Raw genomic sequence first — 12,649 nt, 5'->3', positions numbered from 1 at the left:
TTTTCTTAAATCAGGCATGTTCTTAAACCACACACCTCCAGCAGCTCCAGACACTGCAGGAAGGGCTGCAAGGAGTTCTTGGGGAGAATATTTCACCTCAAAAAGGAGGAACAAGACACTGTATTGCAGAATAATGTTACTGACACAAAGAATTTCCCGGATTGCTGAACAGCCAGAAAACACCACACAGAATCTCAAAAAAAAATTTAAGAAAAAAAAAGAAAAGAGAAAAAAAAAAAAAAGAGGGTAGAATTAAAATACCTATACTAGCCAGCGCCTTTCAAAACAATATTTACAATAATTTGGAGCTCAGTCCAAACCTCTGGATCCAATTTGTTCCAGAGCAATTGAAATTAAAGCTCCAAATCAGCATTTGAAAACAGTTACCATCCAGGATCATTTAGACCAAACCAGGTTTAAGGTGTTCTAAGCTTTATTTTCACCTGGAAAATTTATGTTTAGGCTTCTGCTTTAAATAGCCTGAACTGTCCCAGAGATTAAGTCCCCAACCTCTCTCCAGCCCAACTCCTTTAGAGACAGAGAGGGAGTGAGCACACAATTGCCTTACTTGGGTTGGGCTAACTCACATTTAAATAATTTTAATCCTGTAATGTATTACAGAAGTTGCCCAATTCTCTGCAATTTCCTTTTCTAGAACAATACAGGCTGAGCAGATGCCTTAAACACGTCCCTCTTATCTGGGGTATTCACTGTGTTATCATTTAAAAACCCTTTGGGGGCAGATCCTGTAGAGGTTGCTGCTATCCCGAGAGATATGACTTCCAAAAAAATCCTGAGGTTATGGTGCAAGAAAACAAACACAGGTTCTGCTATTTGCAACCTTTATTTCATGAATAATTAAGAAAACATGGCAACATTGGCAAATTGAAGGCGTACATACTAAATACTCATACAGAATACATTATGGAGAAAGTAAATGCCCAGGTCTTTAGTGGTCCTTGCAAACTGAAAGCATATTGGGTCCTCCAAAAGGTTTAGCTTAAACACAGGCTTGCTGACTTTTCTAGCTCCAATCATTCCCAACTTGTGCCTTTCAAACCAGAAACAGGGTGAAATACAATTGGAACATTCATTCAAATTTTCCTCAAAGCTGTATTTCTCAGCTCTAACCAGAAGCAAACAATTTTATTTTCCTCCTTGCCATTTAAATATATACACTAATAGACCAGCCTAAGTATTCAAGACACAAGCACTTGTTGAAACACTTTCCATGTCGCTCAGAACCTGCAGGAGAACACATCTGTGCACACACATTTACACGTGTGCATGTGGGAACGTCTGTACATTTATGCAAAGCCTCTCTCTGTGTAAGGTGTGTGTAAACCATTCAAAAGGGTTCTGGAAAAAAGCAAAGTACTTCCACTTGTCTAGAAGAATTTCTAAACCCATACACAGACTGACACACAGCAGCTGTGTTTCAAGGAAGAGTAAAACCAATACAAATCAGAGAAGGTGGAAGGATGAGAAGAGCTTTTAGAATCACCGGGTTTTACATCACCTTTAAAGGCCTCACATGGAAAGTGAGCTTTAAATGAGCTACTTAGGAGATCCCATTACTGGCTGTAGTGTCATCTCAAACAAATTTAATCTTTATCCAGTATAGTGCTGGGGAGTCAGACTGAGGCATCAATAAAATCCTGTTCTTTCAGCAAGTCCAAAACTCATCACACTTCTGTCAGCTCTGCCTCACACCTGAACTGGGAGCACCCTCGTCCAAGAGGGGAGGGTACCAATTAATGCCCTTCTGGGTTTGATCAGGAGCTGCCCAGTACTACTTGTGATTTATTTCAGATACACTGAACAACTCTTGATCATTACTGACCTAAAGTGAACTTACAGTCTGGAGGCAAACTAGTCTATGCCTTGTTTAGTAGTGTTATACTTTCTTCCCATTAGATAATATACAGAAAAAACACATTTCTGTTCAAAAAAACCCTTCAGATACATATAAAAGTGCTACTTATAGACAGAAAAATTAACCTTACAATACACAAAACCAAAAGTTTTATCTTACTTTTATCAAACTGAAATGTTGTAAGTTACAAGGATTAATTACTTGAGCGTGTTACATGTATTTGTGTTCTCCTAGCTGAACTGATTCCCAAGTAACCATCCTAACTGAACATATGCAATAATTGGAAACCATTAAAAGCTTCCAGAGACATTGCAACAATGGAACAAAACAAAAAAAACCCCAAAACAAAAATAAAAAACAAAAATAAAAAACAAAAATAAAAAAACAAACCAAAAACTCAAAAAAAAAAAAACCAAACCAGAAAAAAGAGCCCCTGGCTCCCCACTTGTTGAAAGAGTTCAGAATCAAAAATGGATTATTCCATTATTGCAAGTGCAGTCCACAGTCAGAACAGGTCAGTTCATGAGCTGTGGAACTGGGACTGCCAATGGCTCCTGTGCAGCAGGAAATGTCTGCTGGGCTCCCTCACTAGCACATAAATACACCAGATACATGCAATTAAAATAAAACATGGATCACTAGGGTGAAAATGCACATTATACATTGCTATGCTGGGGCAGAGCAGGTTCCAAGCCTTGACTTCCCCAAGCAACTTCCTCATATTCTAGAACTATGCAAAATACAAAAGCCTTAGAAAAGTGCAACAAAACTAGCTTTATGACATTTTCCTTTCCATTTCCATAAATACAATCTCAAAAATATTATTAAACAGAAGCATACTTCCCAGTGGAGAACTAACAGGCCACATTTCAAATTTCAGTGAATGGTTTTACCTAAACTGAAACCCCCTGAAAATAGGGGATTAAAATGAAACCAGCTTAATTGTATCAGGCTGCTGTAATTTTCTGCCAGAAGTTTATCCTACTGCTCTGCATCCCCAAGCTCTGCTGGGATTGATGGGAACTTTCTGTGCAACTCTGAGGCAGACAGTGGCCTTTGGGTAAGGAATATTCCAAGCAAAATCTAATGTCAGTTGGAAGGAAGTCATCTGGTATTCATAGGTTTTACTAAAGTTTCACTGGGAAGAAATAATTCTAATACCCCAGAATGAATCAGCTCAAGGAGATAGGACAATGGCTTTGTCAAACTGAGTTCAAGGGTGTTGCATCCAAACAACTGGCAAGTGTAGCAGAAGGAAAAAAGACTTGTATATCAGAAATCAGAACTGTACATACCTCGACCTTTTAAGTTATTTAACATTAATTATCCACAGCATACTTGCTACATATTCCAGATGCTTAACATCTTGGGTTAGATAATTATAGAGTATTCTACAAGACTGATTCTGAAATCAGGGAACACAACAGAAGAACCTCAGATGAAGGAGGGACACAGCAAGCCACACAGTAATTTAAAACCCATCCAGCCAGTCTCCTGTGAATGCAGAAACACTATTAAAGATATCTTGCTAAATAGGGACAATGAAATGTATTAAGAGATGTCTGTGTTTTGCCAGTCAACACACACTAACCTGGGAAAGCACAATGGCATGTCCAGAACTCATGGCTGATGAAGACACTTTAATAGCACTTCTTAACAAGTAATTTCTCAAACTGGTTAATATTAGCTTAAAGAAAGGGATACACCAATGGTAGCTAAAAGAAAGGAATTGCAGAAATAGAGCTGTGCAGAACATAAAAATCAAACAGAAATAAATATTTACCAAGTCAAGGGAAGGATCACAAACAAACTGTACAGTTAACTCAGTCCATACATGGACATGACTATTTTAAGGTCCTCTTTCTAGACCACCTCAGCATAACTCACAAGAGGCAAAAATTAGCATGAAGGTGTATAAATGGGTTCCCTCCCAGAAGAGTTTTGGCCCTTAGGAGCTCCTGCTTGGGGCTGTGTTAATTGCAAGAGGCAAACCAGAAGTGATGTCACCACAGGAGTCACAGGAACACGGTTTAAAGGTGTCACTGCATCACTTCAGCCTTGGGAAGGAACCATCACACACCACCTGAACTCCAGGCAGTGTCCCCAGACCAGGCACAGGCAGGAAGAAAAACACCCACAAGTTCTCCAAATCTCCAGTTTCCCAAATAATCTTGGTTAAAACTAGGCTGGAATAAAAACTGTGCCCTGGGCCAAATCTGTACAGAAATAGAACTGAGTGAAAATAATCTTCTGGTGATGCAGAAGAACCCAAATGTCTGGAGTGTTGAAACTGAAGAAATAGCTAAAAACTTAACGCTGAGATCAGTAACAGAAAAGAGACTCCAATGTCACAGCTACACAATTCACAAGGCAGATCCTCAGCAGCTTAAACCACTGTACTGCACCATTACAGGAGGGGTCCAATTTATTTCTCCTCATGCACCTAAAACCAGAGCATCACTGCTGTCAGGGACCTTAAAAGGAGTTTACACCAATAAATTAAAGCAGAGTTCATTTAGCTCTGGCAAATTAAGGGCCTTCTAAGACACGATGATGAACTTGACAGAAAAACACAACAGTGGAAATATTTCATAAAATTGGAGACAAAAAATTATCAGAAACACTACTTGTAACTTGAAGAATATATTATATGTAAGAGACACAAAAGTCTAGCTTTAAATCAGAATAGATCATAATTATATACTATATTCTGGATGAACTATCCACAAACACAAATTTAAAAGGGAAAATTTCACTCAGTTTTTCAGAGGCATGGGAATGTTTTTTGTGAGGGACAGAGATTCACACTGGAGATACTAAATTAGTGTTTCCATTTAAATAAACAGCCAAATCAAACTGGATTAAACAAAACCAACTGGAAAGCAAATGAAGTGTAACACCTATGGAAGTGTTTCCATCCACAGGATCCAGAGGATAACACAGCTGTACCTGCATCAGGATATCCCACAGCTCCATTTTGTTGCCCACCCTACAGCTGGCCATGAGTAACCCTGATATTCTACAGCACAGGCATTTGCAAGGCACATAGTAAAATTTAAATGGATGACAATAGATTCAGTACATTCAGAAATACCTTCTGGATTAAAAGGAAAGTAAATCAGCATCAACTTGCATTTCACATATAAAAAACAAAGGCTGTTTCAGGATTAAATATGAACAGAAACCAAACACAACAGTATATTTATTCCACATCCAGAAGGGCTACTGCTATTTTTCCTCTTGAACAGTTGAATGTGGTTTGAACCTTCAGAAAAAAACACATTATAGAGTGCAGCAGGGCATTGTGTTTGCTTTAGATCTTCCATTGCTTCATTCCTTCCACTTGGCAGCTGTGCAGCACCTCACATGTAAAGGCTCAGACACATCAGACACAAAAACCTCTTCACAAAGCTCAGGGTTCCTGGGCTGGATTCACAGAGTTTTATCAGATCACACCAAGAAGAAGTTTACAGAGCTCTGAAGTTCATAACAAGATCCCTTCTATAATTACTGCTAGCTTTTGTCTCTCTTCCCTTCTGGAGACCAGCAGCTCATATTTTTAACAGAATGGATCTGGCAAACGTGATTTCTCATTTGACAAATGGTTACACTCTCAGGGTTATTGCATTTAAGGATTCTGACAACATTCCAGGTAAATCAAGATGACCATTGGACAGAAAAAAAAAAAAATCAGCTCAAAGTTTGAATTACCTCACCAAAACAGGTCATGAGTGAATTTAGATCAAGAAATGCTATCCTTTCCATTAGAAAAATATTTTTTTTTAACTCTAAGGCAATGAATAAGACAATCATAGATATCTGTTCAGAGGATAAACAGAAGGGTTTCTTAAACACCAATTGGCAAAATCTGGAATTTAACTATAGGAGGATAGAAAGCAAGACAGCAATAATGTGTATTTGCACTAAGACCATTCTTATTAAAACTAATGAAGCAAAAAAAAAATTAGAAGAAATATAGAGGAAAGGAAGATACATTTCAGATTTTTATTAAAATCTATTAATGAAGATGTTTCACTTGAAACCTCTCCTGCAACAATTGTTTTTAGATTACGTTGGCTCTTCAAATGCACCAATTAATAATCTGAGGGTATCTACTTCTGAAGAGCTGTAAGAATGTTTGAGACACTGCTGCTCTGAAAACTTCTCCAAAGGCCCTCAGCAGAGGTTAAGCAGTTGTTTTGCAAAGTTCCATAATTCTCACAGGCACATATCAGTGTAAATGTGTATTCTTATACAATGCTAGAGACATGCTGAGTTATTACTCTTCACGTGGGCTATGTTCTTCAGATGATGGGGTTTTGGATTTGGCAATACTTCTGAGTTAAATCTGTGCTTTTATACCATGAAGAAGTTTCACAGATGCCAAGCACAGTTGCATTCACTGGGTTAACATCTATGACATTCAAACTGTCCTTAACAGTCGGAAGAGCACCATAGAACAGATTTATTTTCTTTACAATGGGGTTACTGCTGAAAGAGCCTGTGCTTATAAATAGCAGCTGTTACAGAACTCACTGCTCAAGTCAGCTTCTGCTTAATATTAATGAGATCTTCCGTGGCTGAACTGCTGGTAAGTGTTCAGAAAAGCAAGAGGCAGAAGCAATGACAGAGTGAAGTCTCCCCTCGATTTGACAAACAAAATTACAACAAACAGCTCATGACAAATGGAGCCACGAAACCGCTGGGAGCCATCAACATTCCACACCAGGCCCTGAAGTGCCAGGACGTATCAACTCAATGATCGCTAAGGCACTTAAACTCTTTTGCCCAAGAGCTGCTAAATGAATTCAGGTACATTTTCAGAAAAAAAAGAAGTTGAGCAGACTAAAGTTTCTCAATTCCTTCCTTGTGACAGTGAGTCATTTCCATGCAATATTTGAGACTACTGGGTGTACACACATTACATCAGTTCCTCCACAGTCCTTCCCAGAGAACATCTCACCTTCTGTCACTCAGATGAGGATGTGCAAGACCAATGAAAAACACACAGAAAACATGGCAAAGCTGGATTTTGAGACAAACTACTTCATTATTACATCTTGTTGAGAATATCTTCTCTACAAAGGAAACGCTATCCCAGTTCCAAACTTCTACCACAGATATCCATGGCGTGTGCTCGTATTGCTGTAGAGGAAAGCCCGGGGTGGCTGCGTGTGCTGCACAGGCAAAGGAGGAAGAGAGCAAAGAACAAGCCAGACAAGGGGTGATTATTGATTCATTTCTGTTAGAGTGGAAGCACAGGGACTTTACACAGATTCCTTGAAGTGTAGTGTACCCTGAAAGCCAGGAGCTGCATGTGCTAGTCTTTACAATCCATAAGATAAAGATGAAAGCCACATCATTGTGACAGAGGTAGGCTTATAATGAAGCTTTAGAATGAAGACTTCTTCTGTGCCAGATTTTTTGAGGTATCAAGAGCACTTTTCCCCTCAATTTTTCATTATGGATTCAAAGCTTGTTTTCCTAGAATATTGTGCACATTTTAAAGGATGGAAAATAGCTATATAGGCAGTAACTAAGTTACCATTAAGAACTCTACTGTTTTGGGCTGCCATATGCTGTGGGTAGAATATTCAGAGTCTGTGGAATCAGGATGCTACAGAAAGTTCAGTAATATGATGCCATGTTATCCTTTTCCTTCTCAAAGCTTTATCTGTACATTCAGTCTCCTATATGCCAGAGGAAGCATTCATCTTACTCTCCCAGCAAAGAAAGTTTCAGGAAGTCTGACTGGAAAGGCAGCACAGAAGTAGTTCAGGCTCTTTAGGCTACATAATTAATCTGAATAGCTTAATAACTTGGGTTATTCCAAGCACTGTGGCAACAAGTTCTTGCTTTTAAACAGTTGTTTCCATGCTTAGTAGCTGAAGCGATCTGAGGCAATCCATGCTAGTGTCACTGAAGTTGGAGGGGACTCAAATGTTGCCAGTTTTCAGTGAAATGGGGATTAGCATTTCAGTAAGATTTCCATCTGGTAGCTCATGGTGGTTGTATCCCATGGATCTGACGAATGATTAGGGTTCAGGTTTCAAAGTATTTGTAAATTGCTGTAACATACAGCATGACATTCTGCCAGTCTGGACGCTCAGTTCGCACCATTTCATTGATGTCCTGTCACAGAAAACAGATTGGTCAAAATCAGGAATGAAAACCCTGAGAGCAATGTGGCAGTGTTTGCACACATTCCTGGGAATGGTAAATCTGTCAAGTTTCCACAATTTAAAGTACTGATGAGGAAAGCTCTGTTTTCTTCCATATATCTTGGTATTACTCACAAAATGTAATGAATAGTGTATCTGTAGATAGTTCTTTTGTTGACTTAAGATTGAAATGCCTGATGCTGTGCATGCTCAAGCTATCCCCCACTGAGTACAGCTGGTACAATAGTCAGACTTTAGTGTTCACATAACCCTGCACCAGCCTTGCAAATCAACACAACCTACCCAGGAACTGTGAGCCATGGAATCAAGGCTCAGATATTAATTAAAGTTCAAAATTCCCATCAGGTTAAGCATCAATAAATAATTTACTCCCATCTACCCTTTCCAGCACATGTACAAAGCAAAACAGTGTGACGTAGTTCCTAGTAACTTCTGTTTACTGTAAGGCTCAGTTTGATGCAAGAATCTCCAGAACTCAAAAGAGAAGTTGTGAGTTCTTTTAGCTGAACACCTTCTTCAGAGAATGAGTAACTTCTACTTGCATTCCACTCCTGTTTGCATACAGCACTTTTCATACCTTTATTAACCCCTTAGTCATGTAATATGGATGAGAAAAAAATCCACAAACCTACACATCACACACAGTGTGCATGTAGGTATGTAAATATATACTGAATTCTTCAGATGGATACAATTTGCACTCAGACTGAATTCCATCCAATTTGCCTGCTTAAGAGTATCTATAATGAAGCACATCACAAAAAGGAAGGGCAGACAGCAACCATGTGAACTAAGGCTGAGTTATAAAAGAATTTCTGCAGTTATTTTCCACAATCTCATTCTTACATCAGCACTTGGTAAGAAACTTCCACATCTCAAATCAGTGCCAAAGTCAAAGTACGAAAGCCCAGGAGTTACACTGCCATTGTCAGCAAACACAATGCTGGGGGGGTAAAAGCACTGATAAGGATCAAGGAAAGTGTTATTTTTAAAAACTCTGTTGTACTGTTAGTTGCTAACTATGGCAGCTTTGTTAGAATTTAGGTTGCAAAAGTATCACTTAAATCTCATTTCTGATAATGGCCACTCCAGCTGAGATTTTGTGATCACTCACAAGGGTTTGGGATACTCCCAATTCCACACCTTCAGAAATAATCCTGTCCTAGTGAACACTCTACTAATGAAAACTAATTCTTTTATTCTAAAATTTGTGTAAGACAACTTTAAAACAATCACTAAAAAAACCTTACAACTATTTGCAATGATGACAAATTAAAAGTGTAAACTTAAGAGGCAAATCTCAACTTTCACACTATGAGAAAATGGAACAAATTACATTGCTTGATTTGTAGCTCAGAGTTCAAAACAATCACAAATAATTTAGAAGTAGGTCAGAGACAGGACAGATTTAATGGATTCTTGAAAATCTTATTCTCAAACAAATTCACTGCTGTTATTAATATTTATTTTCATATTGGGAGATACGTGTTGGTGGACATTCCTTTCAAAGCTTCAGTGGTCTGTATTTCAGTCATTATTTAGTGCAGTAATATTTAGCTGAGCTCATCTGCTGCTATTTTTAAGTATAAACATCCAAATCTTTTGAGACTACAAAACAGAATAATTTTGATTTTTAGAAATGGGTCATAATTCATTCAATATGCATTTAAATCTTACCAGAGTAGATTTGATGCCAACACTTTCAGCTGCCTGAAAAGCCAAAGTGAAATTTCTTCTCTGCATGAGATATGAAAACATGTTAGAAAACAAGGAAATACTGTTTCAAACATAACAAAATGGTCTTAAGAATGTTCATAATGATACTATCACTTTTGCAATTCAAAAGAGCCATAGGAATGAATGTTTAAATATCATCCAAAAATTTAGAAAAATTTTTATTAATTGCCTGTTCAGAAAATAATGGCGAATATAATTGTCAGTGAGGACAGCTGAGTTATAAAATACTAGTGAGGAGATTATTTATCCTCTAAAAAGCATAAATAAAGAAAAAATCACTTCATGCATTAATGAAATAATCTTTTGTTTTTAGGATCTATTATCATTAATGGTACACCCTGGGCTAACCAGCAGGTAGGAACTGTGGCAGACCAGAATTCACAGAGGTGATTTGGAGCTCCTAGTAACACTGGGGCTTTTAGAACTCTAATTAGTTCATTGGTCTTTATTAACTCATATTAACTAAAGCACTGCTGTCCTGGGAAGGGGATTTTTGATGTCTTACCTTGTCCTGGCTGTTCAGTTCTTGATAGGGAATATGGGCTGGGAGGTAAGTGTGGAGCACTGCACAGAAAGCCAGGCCATCATTCCAGCTGCTGCTGAAGTTTGTGATGTCAATATTCTTGAAGGGAAAAAATAAAAGCAATATTAAAATTGTAATCTAATAATTGTTACATGCTACCAATTCATCAATACTTCTTTTTAATACCTCTGAAGAAATTGGCTGAGAAAATGGACAGCCCAATACCAAAGTTCTGTGGTAAGAACTGCACTAACAGAGAAAAACAAAGTAATAAAGTGATAAGAAAGTCAGTTTTTTTATATATTAATTTCAAATAAATATTAAGTCCTCCCTCAAAAAAAAGTGCAAAATGTGTGCTTGAGTGTGTGCTAAAAGCCATAAAATGTTGTGCTAGAGAAGGTAATGGATCTGGTGCAACTGGACACCCCAAACAGAAAAGCAAATGAGTCAAAGATGTGTACCCCAAATCCCTGATCAGACAATGTGCTCCTATCTCTGCTCATGTTCACTCTATTTTCTGCTTCTACTACAATCATATCCAGACAAAATTTCTAAATGATGAGGAAAAGTATTTTCTCTATTAAGCAAACTATTTCTCCATAGAAACTGATGTGAACAAGATCACAAAAATACCCTTCCATTTGGAAATAAAGATGTTCCAGCAGATTTAGTGCTGACAGTAGAAGAGAAACTTTGGGATTGAAACTGAAATTGAAAACTGCTGTCTTGCACTCTTGATCTTTTAGTTCCCGTAGGAAGCTCAGTGGCACTGGTAAATGCATCTCCTGAGACTGTATAAATTATTGTAGAGTCAGCCCAGTCCAAAAGAGTTATGAACAAGATGCCTCAGTGACCTTTTAAATGACTGTATATTTGGCTGTTGGCAGTCAAACAATGTTAGAGAGGCTAAGTGGATAGCAGTCAGTTTAAACTTTAATTAGGAAACAACCAGTAACAACAATATATCATATACTTTTACACTTTCATGGAGAAATATAAATATGCTTTAAAAGCCAACTCACTTAACTGGACTCAAGCAGAAGCTTAATTTTCCGAGTTTTAACAGGAGGAACTAAAACCTCCAGTCACAGAAGTGCAGGATCACAATCACCTGAGCCAACCTTTCACCGGACAGCAATTTAATCATCATCAGCTCTCTTGGACAAGACACTAAAACTGCTTATTCCTAAGGCAGAAAACTCCACCCAGGGCCAGTGTCCTGCAGTCCAGGGCAGTTGGAGACTTCAAATGAACAAGAACCACCGAGAGAGGAAAAAAACAAAACTCTGGGCAATTTCTAGAAGAATGTGAGGGAAATCTTGGTTTCCTGCTGAGCTTTAGCTGTTTAGCTGTGAAGTGGCCCCCGTGCAGGCTGGGCTCTGATGTCAGTGTACGTGCTGGGGCTCACAGTGCCCGCGGCCAGAGCCGCTCCCGCTGCACACGGAAACGGCACTGGAGACCCCCGGGCTGTGGGAACAGCTCTGCTTCCTCCAGCCACATGGCTGGGAGAATTCAACAGCAAAAGGGAAAAAATTGAAGGGAGAGAAAAAAAAAAAAATAAAAAAAAATCTCTCTTTTCTCCTCAAGAGAGACAGGAAATTGGATTTAAATTAATGCCTGGTTAAAACTTTCTCGCTGTTACTTAAATTAAGGAAATATATGCAATGCATAGTATGAGGTTTTAAGGGAAAAAAAAAGGGGAAAATGTCAGATTGTTAAAGCACATAAATTTCTGCATGTGTCCATTTACAAAAGTCACTTTTTGGAACGTTCTTTCCTCCTACCCTGTACCCAGTAAGGCCTCAGACTCACATGTGTGTCAGTAAGATGGATAAACGTAGGGAGAGAGGCTTTTTCTCATCACAGGAGTGTGTGGCAAGCTGGTTATAAAAATCAGGTGTGAATGATCATGTTTGCTTTGCTACACAATCCACTGAGGGAGAAAAACTCAAACCTGGTTTTCACCTCTTGGCTGAAATGTTCTCACTCTTTCCCAGAGATGACCAAGTGATGTGGGAAGGGGAGGAGAAAGATGTACACTGGCATTGCCACAGTGAAATTACAACATTCAAAAGTCATCTTCCTTAAAAAATTACAATTGTATAAACTAAAAACTTCACTTTAATTATTAGTAAGTATCCATAGAATGCTTTATTTTTCATCTACACATTGCGGGGGGGAAAAGGGCCACTTAAAGTGCACCTACAAGTTTGGTTGGTTCTCAAACAAAACCAAACTCAGAATACCCTATTTTTCTAAATCATCTTGTAGGGTCCAGCTTTTATTATTAAGACAACAAGCAGAAAACAAACCCATCATCCAAGAATTTTA

General features: G+C 38.3%; 1 protein-coding gene across 9 annotated transcripts in view; it reads right to left on the bottom strand.

The window, feature by feature from the left end:
• The window catches only part of SPECC1L (sperm antigen with calponin homology and coiled-coil domains 1 like), a 67,499-nt gene that overhangs the window by 3,726 nt on the left and 51,124 nt on the right, over positions 1 to 12,649 (bottom strand). For 5 of the 9 annotated variants that reach the window (XM_086855708.1, XM_086855709.1, XM_086855711.1 and 2 more), the window contains exons 14-16: positions 10,301 to 10,417; positions 9,736 to 9,795; positions 829 to 8,008 (exon numbers count right to left, since the gene is read on the bottom strand). In XM_086855708.1, the coding sequence (XP_086711834.1) occupies positions 7,919 to 8,008; positions 9,736 to 9,795; positions 10,301 to 10,417 (267 nt within the window). In that variant the 3' untranslated portion in view covers positions 829 to 7,918. Of the gene's footprint in view, positions 1 to 828; positions 8,009 to 9,735; positions 9,796 to 10,300; positions 10,418 to 12,649 lie in introns of those variants that run through there. The other 4 variants (XM_086855706.1, XM_086855703.1, XM_086855707.1 and 1 more) reach the window with 1 other exon arrangement.

Source organism: Cyanistes caeruleus, chromosome 18 (genome assembly GCF_971803275.1).
Source record: "Cyanistes caeruleus chromosome 18, bCyaCae1.hap1.1, whole genome shotgun sequence".
Taxonomy (NCBI): domain Eukaryota; kingdom Metazoa; phylum Chordata; class Aves; order Passeriformes; family Paridae; genus Cyanistes; species Cyanistes caeruleus.
The sequence above is the reverse complement of the archived record's forward strand: the minus strand, read 5'-3'. Positions and strand labels throughout refer to the sequence as shown.